Source organism: Oenanthe melanoleuca, chromosome 6, assembly GCF_029582105.1.
Source record: "Oenanthe melanoleuca isolate GR-GAL-2019-014 chromosome 6, OMel1.0, whole genome shotgun sequence".
Lineage (NCBI taxonomy): Eukaryota > Metazoa > Chordata > Aves > Passeriformes > Muscicapidae > Oenanthe > Oenanthe melanoleuca.
The window spans coordinates 12,907,718-12,933,650 of record NC_079340.1 but is presented as its reverse complement, the minus strand read 5'-3'; the positions used below and the strand labels follow the sequence as shown (position 1 = coordinate 12,933,650).

The window sequence follows — 25,933 nt, the reverse complement described above, 5'->3', positions numbered from 1 at the left end:
ACCTATTGTAGCCAGAAGTGATTTTGAAACAAGGATCTCACTCAGTTCAGCAGGGAAATACCATATTTAAAATCTTCTGGAAGAAATATAAATAAAACCTGCTCTCTCTCTTCTCACAAAAGTCACTGTCGTAGGGAAGGATATTCAACAGAAACACGAGGAACTGCAATCCATGTATGACTGTGTTTAAATAATTATACCCATTCATGGTTTTGAAAATATTTATAAAAAGGTATAACACCTCAGAAAAAAACCCCACAATTATCCTTAAAGCAATTACATTAAAAAATATAAAAATTGGGAAAAAGTCACTTTCAGAGTCAGCAGTAGCAGTTTTGCGGTAGAATTAATCAATGCTTCTGTTTATAGTTATGAACTTTAAGGACAATAAAAATGCATTCTTTTCTGAACAAAATTGGGAAAATAACCTGTAAAATCAACCAGCATAGCTCCTTTTAAAATATTTTTTAAAGTTATAGCTAGAGAACATATAGGGATATAAGGAATATAATATGACTGAGTAATACGACAGAAGATGAAATTAATATCATACTCAAAAATAAAATAGTATATCAGCAGTCTTGTCATGAGTGTTCACCAACATCAACATATATTCCCTTTTTCTATCTTTCTTAAACTATAGTTAATTACAGTCCTTATTTTCTCAGTAGTTACATTCATTTATTTCACAGGACCCTAATCAGTGACTTCCTAGATTAAACAAATTATAGGAGTGATGCTGATGCAAAGCTCCATTATGAAAGGCTGAATATCATTCTTCACCTGAACTTAGAACACGAGATGTTTCTGATTAAAAAATGTGTGTCTGTTGGTCTCTTCATATTACTGTAATACCCATTAATAGTAACTATATTGACATTACTGTTCGGTACATTTTATTTTTGAAGATTTATTAAACACTGTACCTTGTCTGTCCTCTATGAAATACTCCCTATGTTTCTGCCAGAGTCTAAATATAGTTGAAGGATTAGTCATAAACATTTTCTCCCTCTTTAAGCTCTTTCCAACATCTGTGCAAAATCCCTTACTGTGAGCCCTGCCTAAGCCCCTGCAGTTTTTTTGAAAAATATTAGAAAACAATGAAGGAGACAAATCTTTATACTGAAAACTGTAGAATTCCATTTCATAGAACATGGGAACAAAAAATCATGAGTAAAATATATTTAATTTCAAATTAGGGAAACAATTGGGTCCTTGACAGAGTACAATCTTTTAAAGTGTCACTGTAAAATTTTGCTTTCAAATATATTTTGCTTTTTTTTTTTTTTTTTCCAGATATTCTAATAATCATCTAACACTTTGCTAGTCTCCTTATTTTCTCTGGTTTTGCATTGTGCAGCTTCTTTCACTGGATTCCACTTTTTGGAATGGCCCTTCTGCTCACATAATATATATTCCTTTAATCCTCATATCTCAGTCAATAATTCCAGGAGTAATTTTAATTTATAGGTTACAGTAAATGTTTTTCTTTACTAGAGAAAAGAGAAAAGGAGGAGAAAATTTCTCTGCAATTGCACAAAATACTGAAAACACAGCAGTGCCCAACATACCCTACCAGTTTCTCATCTTCTCAGTTGTTAGGTGTTATTAATGCCAAATGCACTGAAATGCCTAGGTCATATCACCTCAAATGGAGGTGAATCTTTAAATAATAAAAAGTGATTTTTTTCCCTAATACAATTTCAGAACTAGTAATAATATACTGAATTTGTTATCCTAATTCAAAAATTCAAGTTCTGTCATTGATTCTTCATCTTTATGCTAACAAAAATCCTAAAATCTTGAAAAGTTCAATAAAATTTTAGAAGTGGACTGCAAAAAAATGATAAAAAATCTTAATTCTAGAAGATTTTTAACTGTCCCTGGGCAAAATAATGTTGCAGTAGTGGGCCAAAAGCATACAATACCATATACCTCAGTATGAAATTGAAATCACTGACTGAATTTAGGGAAGCAAATTTTATTTAAATAATAATATATTTTTTGAGACTACTAGTTTAACTGCTCTAACTTGTAAAAAATTTTTAAAGATTCTCCATTAATCACAAGTGCTCAGCACGCTTTTTTTTTTTTTAGGAAGAGAAATAATTCAGAACAAAATCTCAATTAAAGAGTATTCTGGTACTCTAATAGAAAATGTGTGTGTCTGGTACTTCAGAACACACTGAAAATATGAAAATTTCTCATTGAAGGTAGCTATAATAGTAATAAATGAAACTTTCTAGCTTGTTGCTTTCTAAAAGCATTTCTTTCATGAAAGACATTAAAAGAAACCCCAAGCACTCACACAGTCCAATTTATATCAGGTGTAACTACAAACTCTTCTAAAATAAATTGCATTGTGTTAATTTGTTTTAATTTGACACATCCGTTTAAAAAAAATCAATGTTTTGTGAACTTTGCTGACATTCCAAATTATTTAGTTCATTTCAGGTTATTAAGTAAGACAAAAAAGAGAGCATACATGACTTTCTGTTGCATTACCAGGAACAGGGAGAGACACAAAAACTGTTTTGAGGCAGCAACAATTTTTCAGTCAAATAAATGATGTTAGTTATGAACTGCTAAGGATGAATGAACTGACTAAACTGAAACACTCATGTAAGAAAGTTTTGCTTTTCAGGCTTTCACTAATCAACATTTGAGGTTTACAGATATTTTGGCAGTAATATAAATAATCACAGAGATGATGATATCTAATATAAGACTGAATTCTGCACCAGAGAAAGACTCTTTTAATGAACAGGTCAATCTGAGTACCTTGAATGTGATTAATGCACATTTACAGATCTAGAATTTCACAAATCCCCCACTACTGAAGGGGCTATTAGCTTTTATCCAAAATCCTTTGAGTTTATGGGGCTTCTCCACTGACTGTCATTTCTTATGGCAAGGTTGTTCTGCATGTTAAATCTTATTCTTCTTTCCCATACTGAGCATTCTGAGCTATGGGACTTCATCTTACATTCTTTGATGTCTTTGCTTGACCAGAACTGGCTTCCTTCCAGTAACACAGCTAAAGACAGAAAGTGTGAGAGTTTTATACTACAGAGAATAGTTTCAAGGTTAAGGATTGAAGAAACAGCTGCTTACTGTGAGTGTGTACAAATTTCAGTACCTATTTTCCCGCTACTACAAATTATCACAGCAAAAAATGGATTTACAGGCATATATAGCCCTCACACAGCTATAGCAACTGGTGCAGAGAGAGGTTTTCAAAATGGAACTGATTTCATAGTAATTTTTGGAAGCTGGGTTCAATACTTCTCCTGAAGCATTTTAGAAAATGATGAAAAACAGTATGTCTTCAACTGCAAGGCACAGGATGGTTTCCTTTTGTTTCCTTCAAAATGATCTTATGTTCAAAATTGTGCTTTTCCTGCATAACTTTCATGTATTAATAGGCCAAAGAACCAGTTAACCAGAGGTTAATTGGAGTATTTTAATTATTATATAAAAGAAAAACTAGGGATAATGAACACAATATAAAGACAGCTCAGTGTAATTTTTAAAATGTTTTTGATGTGAAAAATTATGCTCAGTTCAAAAGAACTGGAAGAGCCACAATGTGAATTTCTCAAAATACTTTTTAACTTCATTTTTTTTTTAACAAATTCTGATTTCAGTTTTCTCAAGACAGCAGAAGGGTCTTGAAAACTGTGGACTGATTATATGGAAAGAAGCAACGTTTAATCACTGCAAAGCTATGTAATTAATTCTGTTTTTAATTTATCAACGCATAACCTTGCTCAATATTTCAAATACGAGAACACATCAATTAAAATGATCACATAGCAAAAGATGCTGTCACTGACAAATCATTTGTCAGCAGAAAAGGGTTTAAAGCACAGATAAAAAGTAGGGGGTTTTTACAGAAAAGAAAATCACATATTACTAGGGTCTCAAATCTAAGCCTTTTACATTCTGTCACCAATGCAACTAAATAAGCATGTAAGAAAAAGTCTTACCTTGTTTTAAGTATATTCAGAAATTGCAAGATTTCTGAGAACTGTATCAGTCTAAGGGCTCTTAAAAATCTTAAACCTGCAGTAAAAGAAAAAAATGTTATAAAAAAGAATAATTCAAATTGTAACAGCATATCACAATGACAGTGATCAATTAAATCAACATAGGTAACATACAAAATGTCAAATACCTTTGAAATGCTCTTCCATATTTAATGGTTCAAGGATCCTTAGCAGGTATTTTTCAAATTGTTTTAAATTTATTTCCCTAATAACAGATTTATCCTACCAAAAAGCCTTAGTTTATGTAAGAAGTAATGGGAGGAGAAACACAGGCTGAAAGCTAAGGGGGAAAAACCTCACTGAGGTTTCTGTTGGTAGTTGCAGTGCACATGCCCTTCTCTTTCAGGCTGTCAAAGACACAGGCAGGTCTGAAACATCTCAGTCCTCCAAGCTCCCACGCTGCTTAGTGAAAATAGCAGATCATGGGCAAGAGATCTGATAACCTAGATGAAGTAGACTGTATATGCCTGATTAAATTTGGCAAATCTTAATGACGTAAAATCTTTCATAGTAATAATGCTCCCTATCTACACTCTAATTAAAAAAAAAAAAAAAAGTCAAGCAGGAAAATAGAGAAATTACACTTTTTCTCTTAAAAATGGCAAATTTACTATAATTCTTTACATCAGTATACAACTATAGGATACATTACATATCAAGTATTTTTAAAAAGTATTTTTATGAAGAAATAGGATTTTTATGCTGCAATCAGATAGCGTGCATAGCAATTCCCAGACAACTACAAAGTCAGTGAGACAAAGAGAGTGTGTACAAGAGAAACTAATCGAGAAGATTAAGGGCTTAAATTATTAAAATAGCCTTATGCTGATAGTAAATGATTTGGCTACAGATCTTTGGCATATGAATACAAGTACACTATGTACTGTACATATCCACAGCTTATAAAATTAAAGCAAGCTTGAAGGATAATTTTTATTAGAGAGTACAGCCAGGAGTTACATAAAAGTTGTGTAACGTGGTATTGTATCTGTTACAGGAAGGTTCAGAGCAGTTTCTTCTCTTTATTGACATCTATTTTATACAACTCCAGTGCAAGAAACCACTCTTTATTTCTAGAAACTTAGAGAAATACTGATCCTGGCAAATATATAAACCTGGTCACAGCTTTCATCATCTCACCAGAGTAAGAGGTTCCCTTCAAGCACAAATGTGGTAAGATGTGTTTCAATCAAGAAGGTTTTCCTGCAGTGTTCTTGTCAAGTTGTTAAATAAAATAGTTACTCTTCTTTTTGCCTTGTTAAGACTCCTAAGTAGTGTTAAAGTACACTTCTGTCTATTATATGGATGTAAAGTTTATTTTTAATTACTGACTGTGGGGAACTATGAAAATTAATCACAACTTGCTAAATGGATTCAGGGACCTAAATGAAAAACAATAAAATGAAGCTTAATAATGCTAAATGTCAGATCCATTTGCAATTAGAGAATGATAACTTTGGATCATATTGCTGAAACTGAGAGACACATCCCTCTGTTCCACTTCCAGTAGTTCCCACTGGAACTACTTTGGAGTTGCTCCTCCTATCCAAAGAGATGTGGTTACATAACAGGGAATGAGAGGATCATAGCAATCATCAACTTTACACTTCTTTTACATCCAGCTGCTTTCCTCACTCCACTCCCTATGAACTTTTATGAAAAATGGCTGGGGTGAGAAAGACCCTGCCTCTCAAATATTTTGCATTGCATCTGAAGTTAATGTTAAGACTAAGTTAACCATTGCTGTTTTTCAAAAAGAAACCTGAGAAACATCTAAGTTAGCAAAAAAACCTCTATCTCCAAACCATTTTAAGGTTTATGTTACATTTTAATAGCTGAGACATCAAATGATAGAAGAAAATACTATGGGTTCAATGTATTTTTTGTGGAAGAAGAAAACCATTGTATTATTTCTGCATTTGCTGCAGCCCACATAATTTAAAGAAGTTAATTGAGAGCAGAATTAGGAAGAAAAAAAATGAAAAAAAACCACTAGAGAGTTTGCTTGGACAGTTTAACCACAAAATAGAACTGGTTTTCAATTATAAAAACCAATTAACTATTTTCAGTATCCTGTAGTTTACTAGGCACAAACATCTGCTATTATATTCCTACATGAATTTAATTTTACGTGATTTTTGCAGAATCATAGAGGAGTTTGAGTAGGGAAGAATTTTCAAGGTCATCTTGTCCAGCTCTCCTTGCAAGGAGCAGCTAGATCAGGCTGCTCAGAGCCCGTCTTGTCTGACCTTGAATGTTTTTCAAGGTTGGGGTATCTACCACCTCTCTGGGCAACCTGTTCCAATGTTTCCTCATGCTCATCGTAAAAAAAATTACTTATCTGTATTCTAAACAACTCCTTATTATATTGAAACCATTACTCTTTCTTCTACTGCAGCAGGTTATGTTAAAAAGTCTGCTCCCTCCAGGTACTGAAAGGCCACAATAAGGTGTCTCCAAACCCCTCTTTCCTCCAGGCTGAACAACTCCAACTCCCTCAGCCTTTCCTCACAGAGAGGTCCTGCATCCCCTTCCTTGTGCTGAGGGCCCCAGAGCTGCAGCTGGGATCAGGAATGGAGAAGAGGGGTGAATTTCCTCCCTTGCCCTGCTGCTTTGGATGCAGCCCAGGACACAATTCACTCTCTGGGCTGCAAATTCCCATTGCTGGCTCATGTCCAGCTTCTCATCTCTAAGCACCACCAAACCCTCTGCAGAGGCTGCTCTCAATCCCTTCCTCACCCCAGCCTGTGTTGACACTGGGGGTGGTCCCAGCCCAGGTGCAGGACTCTGCACTTGGTCTTGTTGAGCCTGAGGAGGCCCCCACAGACCCAACTTCTCCAACTTGTCCAGGTCCTTCTGGATGGCATCCTTTCCCCCAGCCCTGCCAACTGCACTGCTCAGCTTGGTGTTTGCCACACACTTGCTGAGGGCGCACTCAAACCACCATGTGACAACTGAGATGATTCAGGTCTACCACCTCACCAAGAACAGAAACCACTGATGTTTGTTTATGTGTCAGAAATAGAAAGCAAAATTCACTAATTGGAGCACTAACAAAAATTCCCCTTTTCCAAAACTGTTCCAGCTCATACAGAAATGTGTACAGATCTCTTTCCTTAGCAATATTTGTGGAGAAGAAGAATTTATTTTCTAATGAAATAGCTACAAAACTGTTTTACATTTAAATGATATAATCAGGAGTTGAGATAGGCAAGTTTCTTATGTATTACACTGAAGTTCATTCTAATTTTGCATATTTCATGGACCTTGTCTGCTAAAATTAATAGTAAACTGCTAAACAGAATGCTCAGGAAGCACTTGCTACTTTCTCTCCATCATGTAACTCATCTTTTTCTTAGCAAAGAGTTTTACATTGGCATTTTCTTATGGGATCAGACTAGAATAAGATATAATCTGTTATGCTACAAATTACACCAAAAAAAAACCAACAAATATCAAAACATTTAATTTACCCAGAATTTTTCTCTAATAAGAACAAAAATACAGAGATAAAATAAAAGAAGGACCTCTTGACTTCTAATCTTCTGCTTCTAAATGGACGACTAAAATATGCTTAGGAATTGGAATTTTTTTTCAGCTGTAATATCCAGGACAAAGCTAAGATACTCATAGATATCAAAACCAGAAAAAAACTTTTATGATTATAAACCAGATTCTTTAAACAATATGACACAAAGTGTTTTAGTCAATAGTTTCTGCCTCTAGTACAATAATCTGAATTGTAGTTATGATGATTCAAATAAACCTTAAACTCTACCACAGGACAATTTTCTTACTGCAAAAATATTTGCTTAGCTACTGTGTTGTCTGTGCAGCAAAGAGACAGCTTTCAAAATACACTGAAAATGCAAAATATGTGTGTAATATTGTTTCATATCATGGTGTTCATCCTAAAATCTGTAAAAAATCTGTAAAAGATGGTCACTAGGAGAGGCCACATATTGCCAAAACTCCCTGAAATCAGTTTTAGAGAAATCAATTATCTGTTCAACAGGAAGCAATATACCATGCTGAACTACCAGGCTGCACCTAGAATATAGCAGGAATACTTTTTTCCTGACCAGCAAAATGGATGGATCCTTTAAAACAGAACAGTGATCCTGACATGGCTAATAAACTGTGTGCCAGTAGCAACACAATTACAGTAGAAAATTATTTTATCTATCAAGTTTACAGCAAAGTAAATGGTATTATTTAGAGCTTTATTTGACTTTATAGGCAATAGGGTATTTTCCTGTCTGTCAGACAGTTCTGCATTCTCTGCTGAACTGATCCTTTCCACTAGATTAGTATACAGAAGCAACCAGGATTAGCTATAGGTTGCAAACCCCAAACTCCCCCATCCCCCCAAAAAAAGGAAATGTACAATTTTAAATATTTAAAGGGAAAGGCAAGGAAATCATGACAACTGTATTTATATTATTTTAATGTGATTCTAATAAATAGAAACAGGAATTTGGATATTTCTTCATTCAACAAGTGAAGTCAATTGACAAGAACAGCACCAAGCATTACATTGTTTCTCACCAATGAGATATGTAATCCCCATCTTACTGCCTTAGGCTGCTTAGTTGTTTTTTTTTAATAGACAATAGTGTATCTAAAATATTGGTGAAAGGGTTCACTGCACAGAGATTGTTTACCACTTCTATTCCTCTTCATCAAACCTATCAATCATTACTTCTACCCTAGATTTCATTAAGACCAGATGGCTTGGTGAAGTCTGAAAAAACCTCCAGAATCAGCATTTAGGAATCTTTTTTGAGACACAGGATGGAGGAAAAATTTTTAAGATGCAAAATAATCCCATTTTGAACATCTTCACACAGTGCAGCAGAGTTATCTGAAATCATATTCCCTGTAGATAGGCTTGAAAAGGAAAGCTCAAAGAAAAACGACAAGAAGAAACAGAATAGGAGGAAAAGGATCTGATATTCCTCAGAAGCAACCCAAACAGAATATTTTTTATACATTTCCCCACCTCTGTTATGCAACAGTGTAAGTGGTGAGAAGAGTCTGCAGCATGACCAGGAGAGCAAAACTAAAACCAAATTTAGAATTTACATAAATTGCTTTCAAACAATGCTGTGTCAAAGATTCATTAATAAATCTCTCTGATGCACATTCCTTCAATTTGCTATCATACCATTTAAGTAATTACAGCAGTTTCAAACAAAATCTCTTGGTAACACCAACCCTGCAGAGTATTACATTCCATCCCTCAATACAGACTGGATTATTTGATTCTAGGTGAACAATGGACCCCTTTTCTGGGGAGATAGGAGTACATTGCAGTGCGTTAGTTTGGGGAAAAAATTCTTCCTAAAAAGCAACTGAAATACTGCAGCTTTTTTTTTTTTTTTTTTTTTTTTTTTAAGTTGAAAAAAACCCCGGAATATCTTTTTTAGAAGATACAGTAATACTAGCACCAGAGACAGTATAACAAACTACAGTTCTGAAGAAAGGTTCAGAGCTGGACCTTACCCCAGTAGGAGCCGACCCTGTAACAAGACACTAAGGAGTTTCGCAGAGTGCGTTGCTCTTCCTTTTCGGGGATATTATGGCCAGGCTTGACACGATATCCATTTTTGAATAATTCTCCATGAGACTTTTTACGCCTTCTAGTACTTTTGTATGTTTCTGAACGGGTTCCCCCAGATGGGTTGTGGTAGACCAAAATCTTGCTGGGAATCATGACTGTCTATCTTCAGCTCCAGGAGCACTGCAGGTAAGAACTGTGGTCCAGTCTTCAGTCACAGCATTCACTAACACTGAAGATGCTCATATATTTACCCTTCCTTTTGCTAATTCAGTATCAACACAGAGAGACAGCTCAGACTTCCTTCTTTAACAGAACTTCTCTTAGGGAGCAGATTTGTTCAACTGGACACAGGATATAATTCCCCTTTACCAGTTGTTATCAAAAGATAACTCAGTATAATCTAGTCCATTTCCGATAGCTTGAAACAAACAGAATGAATTCAAATGCAAAACTCAGCTTGAGAAAAATGGACTAAGAATATCACAAACTGGATGGACAAAACAAATCACAGAAGCAAGCAGGCAGTGCAGATGCTCCTCTGATCCGTGATGTATTAGAGCTTAAAAGCCATCTTCTATCCGGATATTACCACGTAAGCTTCTTTCAGACACATGAAAGAACCACACCCATTGATTCAAAACCCACAAACATGATGCTGTTCACTTGGAATGAACAGGTACACTCACAAAGAATATAGTTCTTATAAATCATGTGCATAAAGGGAATTGCATATCTGTATTGGTTTCTTTGGCAAGTCCACATGTCTGTTTTCCAGTTAAAGCTGGTATGCAGAAGGCAGAGGTCACATAATCAGCCAACTCCTACAGATTTATCCCAGATGAAATTAAAAAAACCTCAAACAAACACAACAACCTTACACCCAGCCCCAGTTAATGACAGCTATCTTACTGAAGGAAAAAGAATTCAAAATAAAACAATTTAGCCATCAAGCAAACGCACGAAGAATAGAGTCCTTAGCTCCCTCAAGATGACTTGCCCTATAAATACCCACAAAACTGGAGTTTTTTCAGCCAACTACCACCTCATTCAATTGGATAAAGCTCTTCAAATTAAAAGTAATCATGACCTTCCATTACATATGATAGATTTTCTTCATGAATTTTCCTGCATTGACCATAATAAATGAACTTCACTGTGAAAAGCTATCCTCATTTTGAGGAATATGCTTATCATTCCTGTTTTCTCTTTTTTTTCCCTTGTTTTTTTGGCCTCAAAAGACCCACAAATATACCAATGCCATCTGGAGTGCAATGCAAAGCAGACACAAAAATAGGCTGCACCATGTGCTTATAGGAAACACACAGGATTTCAAAGCATTTTGGAAATGTAATTAAGGGGTGGACTGCCAAATATAAAGGGGATTGTAGCACACACAAATTTCAAATTATAAGTAACATGCACATAGTGAAGTAAACTACTTCCGTGAGTCCTTTGCATTGTAACCTTTAACACTACATTCTTACAAACAATCTGGTTACGTTCCCACTGGTCACAATAGTCAAGTTTCTGAGTATATGGGGATGAGTCTTATGTCCTCATGCTGACAAACATCCATGATAGATCTGTGAGCACTTGAATCACTCCTCTCAAACTGGAAAGATCTGAGCAGGATAGTACTTATCTGTACTACTAATCACATCTTGTACAGCTCAAACTGAATGCTCGTCCTACTTACTTTTTTCCATATAAGGCACATTATTTTCCTTTCTTTCTGTATTTCTTCTTGACTAGTATTATAATCTTGTTATTATACAATTTTAAACCTATCATTAGTGTACTTCATACTTAGTACAGCAAATGTTTGGGTGTAGAATCCATTTACCTTGAACGTCTCTAAAGGAAAACCGGACCAAAGTAATAAACAGCAAGAGCCAAGCTGTTTCGTTTACATAACCTATTATTTTGGTTTTAACAATTTGACAGTATTCTTTTAACTTCTCAGCTTCCTGGCATAGCCAGATTTTTATCAATTTTCTTTCTTTTCAGTCAATGCACTGCTTAATCTGTTGCATACATGAGAATTTGAAAACATAAATTAAATGACACAAACTAGGATTAAATCTAAAATAAACCTGCTCCACAAGTTTAAAAAATATAAAAAAAACATGCAGGATGATGACATATTGCACTGAGAAGCATTCTTCAGTATCACAGCCAGTCACACAAAGCTGCTGGTATTACTTTCCTGTGCAGACATTTCTGCTTTTGAAATGAATATATTTTTAGTATTTTGTTCTACAACACAATTACCCGAGACAGCTTCTTGCTTTCAGTGGCATTACCAGTTGCTACCACCTATAATATTGATCTATTACTTGGCCATTTTTTTAATATCAGATGTAAAATTTGATTGCAGAAAATTGTCCTCTGTAGACTAATTTTTATTTTTCATTTTTGCAGAAAAATACCTTTTAGGTGTTCTAGCTCAGATGAGCATCTGAGTGAAAGTCTGGAGTCCAATTAAGCACATGAAAGTAGTGCCATCAGTAGAATATCACTGTTTCCTACCCCTGAGAAGGACAAGGCCCTTGGCCTCCTGGTCTGAGGCAGACCTAAAACTCCTAAACCCTGTGTTATCAGCAGCACCTGAAATGTCTGCAGTCTGCTCTGAAGTATTCAATCCAAACTAATCAACAAACATTCTGTTATAAAAAGCTCTAGAGGGACTTTTAACAACCTATTTTGCCTTCAATGAATCCAAGCTGAACAAACAAGTAAAGTTTTTTATATTTTCAACAGAAGCAATCTCTTGAAGGACAATCACTCCATGGCCCTCCTTGAACTTGTCATAAAAATATATTTACATATTCATGGAAGTACTGTTATAATTAAATGACAACTTGCTTTCAAAGTCCATCCAAATATGAAGCTATTAAACTTAAAAATGCAGCTGATGAAAGCAAGACTTGTCAGCAGCTAAGCTAAGCTTTGCATCTGGCTATGCAGGGACTAGGGACTTGCTACATCATCTTGCAGGAGAGCAAGGGATGATTAGATCCTGCCCTGGCAAACCAATGTAGTGGGTAGAAGTGGGTATCAAATTATTATCCTTTGAAACACAGATTAGACATGGGTGATGGATTTGCTGTGCTTTTGTAGGATACTATTTGCTTACAGCTGTGCTCAAAAGCACAATCTGCAAAAACCACAAAACACAAGGAGACCTGCCAAGGAGGAACCTGCTGTAAAGAAAAATAACTGTTATACCCTGTGACTATTCTCTACTTGAAAATTCATTTTTAATTTAATTTACAGTAAGTGAACACAGAATTTTCCACATACTACCTTTCCTCTCTTTTAAATTGCAACTTCTGAAATGAAAATGTAAAAGCCATTTGCTGTACACAAAATGGCTCATAAACTTTTCATTGCTGCTATGTCAAAAATGGTAAAACGTATTATTCATAGAAAAGAAAAATAACCTCCTGTGCCTGAATATAAAAACTCACAGGTTGGTCAACAGCTAATTTTTAGTGCAGCTTTGTAGCAATGTCTATGGATTATGACAAAAACAGAATAATGCTCATTCTGCCAAGAATTCGCCACTCATTAATCTCACTAAATTATTTAGAAGGTAAATTTAAAATTTAAAATTTGAGTTCCTGAGAAAACATATACAATTGCATCATTTATTTTTTTATCTCCTAGTCTCAAAGTCTTAAGCTATTAAATCATTCTCAGAAAGCAAGAACAAAACCAATCACTCAATACGTAAACATTAACTTTTGTACTTTACACCACTTCAGGCAACAATTATGTCATAGTCCATAAACCAAGCACAAATATAGGCACAGTAGTAAATGAAGAACAGATCTTTACATTAAACCAGAGAGTATTAACTTGTAAACATTTTATATTGCAAAAGAAATATTATCCCATCAAAGTGATGTTGGTGCCATTTTTACCAAAAGGCTGAAACCATGAAGGGAAGAGTAAGCACTATTCATATCTATCTAGTGGGTAAAACAGAGTTAAGAAGTCAAAGAATTTATTCAGCTCTCATTTTTTTAATTTCTTTAATACTACATTTGTGTAATCCTTTCTGGATACTAAGAGTCCATATTCAAAATACATGGAAAATATGCCTTTTTTAATTCTTTGATTTGGGGAGAAAATTATTAATTGTACACTTTACTAATGCTGCTACTAAAACCAAAACAACCCTTGTAATAAGAGGTTACACCTCAGCAAACTAACCTTGCAAAGAGGGTTGCACAGAAGGTTGGAAATTTGGGGGTTTCTTTCTAAAGAGACCATTACAACTTAATATAATGAGGCTTCCCTTCCTGAAAAATGGCAAGTTAGCATCTTATATAATTTTCCCTGGCATTCATCAGGAACAAATTGCTCTAAAATCAGGAATATGCTATTCTGAGAGGCTGTAACCATAGGGCAGAACAAATGATAAGAACAAAGGCAAAGGAAGGGCAAAGGCCAGATCTAAAGCCTGACTCATGCTGCAGGAGGTTGATTTAAAAAAAGACGCAATTCTGCCTGTCTTTGCTCCCGTGAGTCACAAGGCACCGGCCATAACTGCCAAGAAACAATGAGCATACTATGAAATAAGGCTTGAAAAGGAGTCAAGTATTTCACTTCTAATCAACTGCTAAGATATAATGCATCCTATTCAGTGAGCCTCTTTAGCCTTCGAGTTGCACAAAGAAAACAGCTAAAGAATGGATATGAGCACACAAATACAGATAAAATAATTATGAGAAACAAGTTATAAAAATGATACACCACAAAATTTTGTATATGATTACGTTCCTGGTGCAAAAAGCATTAATTCCATTTTCTGACCAGATGGTTGACAAATAACCTTTTACTCAGTGTTCAGAATGATTCCTTGCACATTCTATAAACTTATATTGGACCAACAATAAATAGAGTATTTCAGACCAGCTGGAATAGGACTAAGAATTTAGTCATAAAATTCTACAGAAATCAAAGATTATGGTGTTTTAACTGCTTTTGGCAAACACAGCTGTCGTATAGATCCATACACCACGTTTCAGCATCCCTTATTTCACCCCAAAGCAGTACTAAAAAAGTCTTCACCTCCTCAGTAGTGCATCATGTTTAAATGCAAGGTCTGAGACCTGCAAGTGTCAATTCATCACTAAGACTGAGTCAAGAGTAAAGCCAGTAAAGAAAGTAGCATTTCCAATTCTTCAAAGTCACATCAAACAGAAAATCTGTGATCTGCCTAGCGAGAAGAAAATTCTTGGATATTCAGGTGCACAGAAATGCCTTTCCTTAAAGGCTGATGATACTCAATCAGTAAGAGAAGATAGTGAAATTTCTATGCACTATCAGAGTAGATTAGAGCTAGTGCCTAATAAAGTAGGGGTCTGAAATTTTCCTAAAAGACTCTGTTCCTCAAATCTATGCATCATTGGCTATTTTCCACTGAAATCAGCACATTTCTTACAGGATCTGCCTCATATGCAATGATATATCATTTTATCTAGATTAATTTCCCAAGTAAAAGTGATCATGAAAGAATTCAGATGATAGTTCCAGATGTCTCTGCCTTTACAGTGCTGATATTCACACTTGGCCCACAAAATGAAGGAAAGAGAAACAACACAGAAAAAATAAAATATGGAATTTAATAGACAATAAAAGCTCAAATTATACCATTAACTTTACAAAGCATCCTGTCTCATTTGAATTTATATTCACAATATTTTACATCTAGAAACTCAGATGTTTATTGACTGCCACACTATTATGGTATCTATTGACAGCACACTAGCAACTATGAAAATAACTTTTTCTTCAGTTAGCATTGTCCCAACCATGCATTAACCATTAAGAAACACCTCCTTAACGATGCTTTAATAAGTACCTGAATTTCAAATAATGAAATTGCATTAAAATATATACAAATTATAGATCTACAATACAGATTTTAGTATTTACTAATAAAATCTGAATTTATTTACTTACATAATTAACTAATCACTTTTGTTTGCAATCAAAAATTGAACATTACACCTATTACCTATAGAGCTGCCTTAACATACATTGGTAAGAATGCTTCCAGGACTTCCCTTGGTACCAGGGAAGATGAATGTTGAATAGGAAAGATTTGCAAAGGCTCCATTTTGAAAATCATATTAGGATTTCATACGTATCCTCCTGTGATTTTTTGTTCTGTCTCAACACAGCAATCAATATGTTCTTGAACTTCACTGGCTCCCTTGACTAACTTTGGACAAATGCATCCCAGAAATAAGTAAAATTGAGCAAGCTGTTAAAATGTGAAAATAATCCTCACTTTCAGCATGAAGAGTCAGTCTTCTATCTGGCTACTAATATTCCAGCTAGCTCTCAGCAAAAAAAGACCTGCTGGGTTCTGCAGGTATGACCCACACCCCCAAGTCTAGTGTAGGCTGGAATTACTCCCTATTCTCAAGCAAATGACACATTGGGATGGCTAAGGAGCTGCAGAGTGGATAAGTGAGATTGCCACTAACTTCTGGGTGCAGAGTGCTGGGAAAGGCACCCTTCATACATAACAAAGCAGAGAAGATCACTAGATAAATATAGAGAAAAATCTTTAATAACTAAATACAACTTATAAACACAATGCACCAACTTTTTCAAAAACAACTAAAAACTAAATGCCTGAATGAAACAAAAATGCATTCCTAAGTTTAGTAGCAGCTTCTTTAACATCGCTCCAAATTAAAAAGTTCTCTGAACAGAAGAAACTAAGAAAAGGAACAAAAACATCCCCAAAGCATGCAGATCTAAATAACATGCAGTTCCTGGCCTCTTAGCATCATTAGCTTTATTGGCAGATTTTCTAGCAATCCATTAGTTGAGCCACTGCAGTGCAAGGAGCTATGGAGGAGTCAATAAGTTCAGAGACGCTTCTGTGGTGCAGAAATATGTCCTTCATTTTATGGATTGCTCTGCTGTGTTTTTATTTTCATTTAGAATTTGAGATAGCATGATACTAAATACTGCTGGAGGTGATAACAAGGTTAATGAAGGTTAAATGTCTGCAGGCCAGCAATGAATCAAGAGTAAGCCCTGCATAATGTAAAAATATAAATACAGAAGTTCTAGAGAACTTCAAGCACTCAAAACCTGAAGTGAAACAAGTGGCAAAATGTGACAAACTATGAAGGTTCCCTTGACTTAAGTCAATATTGCATGATACTGCCAGATAATATAAATATCCTGCAATTCAAAACCTCAGAAAAAGCCTTAAATATTTCAGTTGTAGGAAGACTTCCCAAATTTTCATTTTCTATATGCTGTCTGACTTTGTATAACAAAATACTGCAACTGTAAAGACAGAATAGTGGATAAATAAACAGATTTTCAGCCATCCAACCATTAATTTTTAAATGTCATATGAGCAGCAAGGTCAAAACTTAACAGAGTCACAGAATATTCTGAGATGGAAAGACCCACAGGGATCAGGTGCAACTCTAAGGTTGCCCATACAGGGACAGAACCCACAACCTTGGTGTTACCAGCAGCAGGCTCTGACCAACAGCTTTTCTCATATTGATACCTGGAGAGGAGCACAAGAATTCATCTTACCTAATCCCAGTGGGGTTTGGACCTCTCAGATGATGGTCAAGCAGTGCATACAAATAACCATATTAACAAAGTTTCCCTTTTTGAGTGGGGAATTGTATAACAAGAGTGAAAAATCTTTATCAAATTCTCTCTTGACTTTTCTCAGTTTCGTATATATAAAGTGGAGCAAAAGAATTGCCAAAAGATTACTGGAAGGATACAAGTTATCCAGTTAAAACAAACCTCCAGTCTCAAGTGAATATATAAGTTCCATCAGAGTCCTTTAATATTCAGAAAAAACAGACACAAACGAACTTTCTCAAGTCTCATACAGAATTCTTAACTACTAATCTTTCTAGTGAAAGCCTGACTATCTTTGCATCAGTTTATATCAATTCCAGTCTCAATAGGATTTGCTTTTGATTAATTCAGTCTTGCAAAAAAGTCAGGAGGAATTCAGATATGCAGTTTGGGGGTTTTAATTACTGAAACTGAATAATACATCTTTTCTTAATTCTGCACAAACCCAGACTCATGCACCACAGAGCACACTAGACAACTGGTGCTGAATTAATGAGAACTGCACGGACATCACAGCACATTTGGCCCAGGACTGAGAAGATAAAACAGTTCCTTTGAGCAGTGTTATAGAAATTAGAAACACAAAGTGAGCTAAAGATAAAAACAGTCACCAGGAATGATAGAACTCAAGTTAAAAATGCCAAAATACAAACTGTCATGTTCTAGATATAAGGAATTCTAGTTTTGGATTTATGCAGATACCAATTATATTAATTATAAAGTTGGTTGTGGACAACAAGCATCCAAAATTCGAAGTTGAGAAAATCCCATTCAGCAACAAACTTACTCAGATTCAAAATGTTTAAAAAATCAGCCAAAAAATCAATGACAGATACTATCAGGGAAATAACTACTGGATAATGTAGAAAGGCTAGACTGAATGCCTACAGGGAACTATACATATTAACAAACCATCTGGGAGACAAGAAATGAAATTTTATTTTCAACTGGTCTTTCAGTTGACATAAAATAAGAAACAGTCAAAAAAAAAAAAAAAATCAATCTAATCCCTCAGATTACCATTAAAATCTCTCAGATTACCATTAAGATCTCTCATATTACCATTAAAGAAAGTGTGCAGGTTAGGTACATGCAGTAGATAGCTCAAGAAAATTTGGTAATCATCTGACTGATGATAATGTGACACTAAAAGAAACAGTTTTAACTGCCCCTCACTCAAGTAAAGACAAATTCCAGAAGACAGAATAAATAAATACGGGTTCTCTCAGTAGTTTGAGGGAATGGGTTCTCTCCTTTTACAGTATTATTCCTCATTCTATTAAAGACAAAACTCAACAGTCTGGGTAGCCCTCATTAAGTAGAAGAACTAAATCACAGTCAGAAAGACAACTGAAAACATTAGAGAATCCAAGGGCAATCATGAAGTAATTAAACTGATAATAAAAAGCAGGATGAGAAGAAAATAGTCTGTATTTTCACATAACATCCAGTTATTGAGAACATATTTTAACTGGACAGAAAAGGATATGGAGAGAAGAAAACTATGTAATGTCTTTTAAAAATGCAAAATGTTTGGCTATTAAAGGAAATTGTAGTGATTTATTTTTCAGCATAAATCCTTTCTACTTGGCATTACTATCCTGTTATTATCCTAGAGGGGAGTATGACTGAATTAAATATGAGCAAAGTTATAATTGGTTATTTTAAACTACTTGGAATTTAGAAATCAGTCTACATCAAAATAGCATTCTGTGTTTCTCAGTCACTAAATTTGGCAAACTATGGTCTTCAACATTTATGGATTGATGTCCAGTAAAAACATGGCATAGAACACCAACCAATGATGACAACAGATAATCTGGCTTTATCAGCTAATGTAAAGTCTAGCTGCCTATGTTCCTTTGAATGAAATATACATAAAAACAGTTTGGCTTACAACATGGTACCTGAAAAACATTAATATACTTTTAGAAGATCTAAATATTATAACCCTGAAAGAATACTAAGAGTGTTTCACTGAAGGGAGGGTTGGTTATACGATAAGGAAATCTTATTAGGAATTCAAATTTAGGTCACTTAAATGAATACACTAATTACGTTTACTGTTCATTAAAAAAAAAAAAAAAAAAAAAAAGACCAATCCAAAATAGTAATTTTTTTTCAGTTTAAAACCACCAGAATTAAAAAAGAATAAAACAATTATGAAATATATTAACCAACCGCAGACTTCCTGCATTGCAAAGGCATTTTAATTGTAGCATTGCATAACTGGAAACATGGTGGACATTTCAGTAATGACAGAGAAAAAGCAGAAGTTTCCCATACAGATTTTATTTCATAACTTAGAAAAAGTCAATCATGTAATAATTGCACACCTGCCTTCCTAATGTGACTAAGGAGATTAAGGAGAATGCAAATAAACACATCTGTTAAGGCAGACATTTCTAAGTCATCATGTCTGGGTAACTTGCAGTTACTTGCAGTAGTTATTAAAACTTTGTGGGCTACTTTGTGTTGGTTTTTAGGCAAGTCTGGCACATACAGTTTATAGAAGTTTCAGAAAAAAGTTTATGCTATTTGCATAAGCTTAAAAGAAATAACCATGAGACTATTAATTAACCTTAGACAAAATGAAGAATTCTAATGCAATTAAGTATTGAGGATAAGTAATTATATTTAAGTATACATTGAGAAAATCATCATATGCCATTTTCTTTTCTATCAAATGGTATGTTTGAGTGACAGAGCTATAAATACTGGTGTAATTTACTCAGCATTGCCATGGCACTCATTAAATGGACTAAAGCCCAGGAAGTCTTAAAATGTATCTGGCATGTCCTTCCCGAGAGTCTTGTCAGGAATGTGCTCTTGACCTTAAGTTATTCAATATTTCTATTAATATTCTGCCTAATAATATTAAGCAATGATACCAGAGGATTAAATGCTTGATAATGAAGAGAGTAAGTTAGTGACAAGCAGGGCTTGGAATCGTGTAAAGCAGGATGGAACAAACTATATGCATTTGCTTATAGATAACATTTGCTTGTATTTAGCTATAAATTTAGGACTGGATGATTTATTTTTTTCCACTAAAGATACATTCTTGCTCAGTCAGGTTATAGATGAAAGATGTCAAATTAGTCCATCCAGCCTGGCACATACAGTAGGAAGCACTTTTTAAAGCTATATAACTGCTATCATCTATGATATTAACTTTCAACAGTTTCTCAAAATTCAGAAATTAGGACTCCATTTGGGCTAAGCCTGCCACTCATTTACATATGAAAAAAACAAGATACCCCCATGTCTATTGCCCTCCCACACCAGAGCAGAATAGAAATCAGAATGTTTTCAGGGTCATTTTTCTGTGCAATGTTAAGTACCACTCACAGAGAGAGACTGGGAACAGTTGATTTAAATGATCCTGTTTGCTTTGAGTTCACAGAGATTGGGAAGCAAGAACACAGTTTCTATGCATGTCAGATGACAGACACTAATGACACTTGAAACTAGTGCTGTCCCTGTATTTCTGCTCTGCTCCAGTGCATTTTGGATACTTGTTTAACTTCTCATCAGTGGAGGACACGGGAGAAGAGTATCCTCACAAATGAATGCAACAATATCCATAGAAATCCGCATGGATTTAGGCAAATGTATACTTGTCAGAAGGTTACCTTCTGGTCTTAATATTGTAGCAACTCAAATGCCTGCTGGGAAGTAAGTATTACTTTAACTGGGGCCCTACCGAAATACACACGGCTCTGTGAAACCTGAACTGATTAAGGTGCCTAGAAAAAATCAAAAACATTGTCTTCAATACAATTCAAATATGATACAGTCAATACCATGACAGATTACTGACAAATCACCTAGGACACTGAGCATTCAAAACTCTTTAAATTAAATTCATTGATACCTTTTTGAAAGCATTTGAAATGTAGAAAGAAATGTTACCATATATAAAAGCAGTACACATGAACGTATATATAAAATTCTTCTAGGAAATTTTAGAGAATTTGGTTTCCATTATATATAAAATAATGCATAATGTAAGTGAAGTGACAAAAAAATACATCAAAGTTGTATAAAAGACCTTAGTTTTGTAAGAAATATTGTAGAATTTGGAGGTGCATCCAAAGATTCCACCAATAGATGGCAGAAATGCACAACACTTACCGACAAAGTCATTGCAAATTACTGCAAATTTAAAGTGCTGTGAAAGAGAGCTTTGCCACTTGTAGATGCATCAAAATCCAGTAAATGATTGCAAAGTCAAAGTGGTATTTCTACAACCCAGTCATAAGAGGACTTCTTTGCATTAGTATAACTAAATTTCATTAAACTATCTAAGTTTTCCAAAAGGAATTAAGTGTTCTACAGATTCAAATATGCTTCCAGGCTGAGCTGTTCTGTGGAGATTATGGCAAGAAAGTCTCCAGGCCATTAAAACAAATGTTGTTTCTATAAACGGATTTTTAACTAAAGCTTCCCCTTGAAGAACACTTGCTGGACAGGTAGAAGGCTTCACACCATCTCCTTAACTACCTTTGTAAGACACATCCACTTTTTATCCAAAGTCATCTATCTATCTTCATGGTGGAAAATCAATTTCATTTTCTGATCCACCAAGAAAGCTGAATTTCCACCAGAGATGTTAGAAACACTCTTCTCAGACCAGGCATTGATACTGAAACCACAAGTCTCATCCAAAATTAATTCACATGTCTGTAATAGGACCTGGACAGAATTTGAGCAAACACTGGAAGAAAGGATCCTCTTCCCAAACTGTGCTAATCACCACCTGAAAAGATTTGTTCTCTAGACTTTGCATGTGTCTATATTCGCATCTGTTGTCTGTCTTCTTTCGCCCACTATGTATCTCAAATTATTTTCTGAAAAAAAAGTACAATATCAGCAGCAACCTAAACTAAAATGGGTGTCAGGGAATAAGGACAAAGAAAAAATGTTCCTGATAATAGAATTTACTAGGAATCACACAGTTTCTATCACTTGATGTTCTGTACAGTACAATAGATGAAGCACATGGTCAGGAAAATGAAGTTTGCTTAAAAGATCATTTTTATCTTTAATTTCTGTGATTCAATAATGAGACACTATCAAATTCCTATATTATGTTGTATTAACATCTTTGTATTAATATCACAATCTAAGGCTGATTGTTCCTCATTCACATATTCTTGCAAATGCGAAGCCAAGATTATATTTCTTATGTTAAATCCCCCTCTAACAATACAATCCTGTCAAGGCAATTTAGTCAGCTCATAAAATCAATATTTTCTTTTTTGTAAGCATACAAGTGCATGATAAAAAGCATTTCAGTTATTTGAATTGCCAAATATTATGCTATCACATAGACAGAATAACAGTTTTAAGTGGTGTGTAAAGTGTTGTTAAGTCTTTACTAAATAAAACTGGAAGACATTCACTTGTTGCAGGACTCTGCAATTTTTTAGACTGCAAGCTATCCAAAAGAAAAAAAGTTCTGAATCTGAAGCTTAGATAGGATACTCAGATTATGAAAACACTTTAGCAAAAAAAAAAAAATTATCATGTCATTATTTCTCTCATTGCAAATTGTTTTCTGTCCAACAACCCTTTTAGCCTACCTTCACTTAGACTATAAACAAAATATACAAACTCAGCACTGAAATAATTTCTTTGAAATTCTCTGGCAAAATTACCTGTAAATCACCCTTCCCGTGGGAAGATTCTCTCCACTCTGTAGAATCCTGCACCTGGAGAACTTTCCTACCACTATCAGAAAGTTTCTTGTATAGAGTTTGGCAAGCAATACATATGATTATTTAAACCTGAGCTGTAGTTTATGAGCAAATATCTACACAAATGCTAATATCTGCAAAACAGTGTTGGAAAAATGTCATGTGGATCTAGATGAAAATAAGTGCCCAAAAACACACTGATGTTCATATCTGTATAGTTTTCAAGTCAGAACATAAATTTTTATACAGCATGATAATGCACTGCATATCACTGAATCATTACAGATTAAAAATTTCTTTCCTATCTGTACTTCCCCCAGTCTTTCAATAATATATAGCTTTTACCATGTGCAAATGCATTCTTTTTGTGTGCTTCCTTTTCTTATGATGTCCTGTCCAAGCAAAAATTGTACCATAGAAACCCCTCCTGAAGGATTTACCAAATCTAAAAATTTGGTTTGAAGTGCTGTTTTGCCTTCAGCTTTATTTTAGACATTGATCATAACAACATTCCTATAAACTTTTTGAAAAAGCATAATATGATCTTTCAATAGCAAATGTTGTCTGCAAACTGGAATCTAGGTGGAAGACTAGATTTGAAACAACAACCTTTTTGAAAACTGATAGAAAATTTAATTCATATACAGCATCTCAAGATGTAAAAGTGTATTTTATGAACAGATGAATACAAAAGAGTGGCAGGCTTCACATACTAGGAGTTACATGGTTACATAGGTGAATGATGGCATTTCTGAACTAGAACAAGAACAGAAAAAATCCACTGGCTTTCCACTACAGTACAAGAGCAAATGTACATTCAGAGCACGTCCTCTGCTATGCTTCACATCTTTCTGGAAGCACTTACTGCTCCAATGGCAAAGTTTATTATTTATTTAGAATGGTTACATTTCTATAAAATATTGCTCAAACTGTGGGTCTATACTGATACTAATCAGTTAGCTAAACCAGGACAGCTCTTGTAGGATTGGGCATTCAGAGTGTGACACTGGGGACTCTGATTCTGCCAACTACTTCAATGAACTCATTACAGCTGACTGACATGAATCAATAATGAAATAAACTGGAAAGACCCTGATGCACAATACTTTCCAGATGGTGCATTTTATTTTGGCTCCTAAATGATCTTGAAATCTAAAGCATACAAAGGAAACCTGCTAAATCATTAAGAAATTTTTCAAATGTGCCAATGTTGAATCATTTTCACATTGCCTAACCTTACATACTCTCTATTTACTTGCCTCACTCAAGGGCAAACCTCCCTGCTAATCCTATATACACACGGGGACAGCTTTTGCAAAACCCATGACTTATATCTTCTGAATCCCCCTAAACAGAAGGATATCTTTCTCAATTACAATATTCATATAAAAGAAAAAGGCAAAGTAGGTATCTAACCTGAAGCTAAATCATATGGTCTAAACACCCTCCCTTCCCCCCAGTTCACACACTCAGTCCTACCACTGGATTACCTACAAGTATGATCAAAGTATTTGAGCTCTACAGACAGTAAATTTCAAAGGTGTAAGGGAATACACAGTCTTCATTAATACACTTCAATATTCTTAAAAATTCTTTCATCAAAGCTCCTCAAAATACCTTGCTGGTCTAAATTAAAGCTATGTTAGGAATACAAACAATCCACGTTTTTGAATTAGTGAATGATTTCACAAAGGATGACTTATCTAAAATGAAAGCCCCTCTGGAACCAGGTGCAAAGCTAAAACATTGTAAATGTGTTACTCCTAAGATGACTACATTAAAAAACATCAGTTTTTTTGCTCAGCAGGTGATAAATGTCTCAGAGGGATTTCATGAGTAAACAGGTAAAGTGTGGCTATAAACAAGACATCAAGATAAAGTGTGGCTGGCGTAATTAAGAGATATGGAAATCATTTCAACTCTATGAGTGCTTAACTCTTCCTGAAAACTGACATAAAACTTATAAAATCTATGCAGCAGAAACTGCTAAATGTGCAAATGCTCTCATTATCCCTGTCAGTACTGTTAGTTAGATTGCTGTGTCACCATGAGTCAGTCAATTACGCAGTCACTTTCATGAAGGGTATTCATTCCAAATAATTATCTCTGCCTCATTTCCCAGAGTTTGTGGTCATTCTACTTTCTCATTTCATATTCCTTTTCAATGGATTCTATGATTCTATTTATTCTCTCAGAGAGCCTTCATCTCCAAGGATTTCAATATCAAAGTTTTGGGAAACTGACATGTATAAGATTGAAAATGCATTCCTTTAATTCACATAATGCAAGGAATCTGAGAGTAAGTTCTACCTAGAATTCAGCAATTTTCTTTCAAGGATAAGCACATTTTTTACTTACATACCTTCTTTTTAAATTTTATTACTTCTCATAATATGGAACGGTATGACATTTTCTCTTTCAAAAAGCCTTACTTAGTTTTCCATGTATGACAGAAGTGATAAGTGATAAAGAGAGTACTCATATGAGGATGTGTAGTGATCTTTTCTGGCTGTTTTACTGCTTTCTTCCATGGCATAGTAATAACCACTGATATGGTTATATGACCTTTACTGTGGTTATAAATTTATTGATCTCTTCCCATAAAACAAAAATTCATCAATAATTTTTTTATCTTTGCACTTTTATATTAAGATGAAAACATTATAAGACTATTAAAGACCCTCTGGTTTATTTTCTTTTCCATATGAAACATTTAAGATAACTACTCTCTTCAGTTTTCAGAGACAATGAAGGCCTGTGTTTCTGGAGTAATGAATTTCCAAACTGTTTCATATGTTGTCTAAGGACATGCCATTCACAAAGTATGCTGTTTTCAGGAAGTTTTCTCTAAATAAAAAAATCACAACTTTCAACCAACATCAACCTTCATTTTTCCTAATGAAAGAACATATAACACTTGTACAAGAAAATCCATTTGGCACATTATGGACGTTTTTTAATTGAATGTCCTCTCT

The 25,933-nt window shown here is 34.7% G+C and overlaps 1 protein-coding gene across 10 annotated transcripts in view; it reads right to left on the bottom strand.

Moving 5' to 3' along the window:
* The window catches only part of KCNMA1 (potassium calcium-activated channel subfamily M alpha 1), a 428,570-nt gene that overhangs the window by 150,513 nt on the left and 252,124 nt on the right, over positions 1 to 25,933 (bottom strand). For all 10 annotated transcript variants that reach the window (XM_056494724.1, XM_056494734.1, XM_056494725.1 and 7 more), the window contains exon 6: positions 3,990 to 4,065. In XM_056494724.1, coding sequence (XP_056350699.1) covers positions 3,990 to 4,065 — 76 coding nt within the window. The remainder of the gene's footprint in view (positions 1 to 3,989; positions 4,066 to 25,933) is intronic.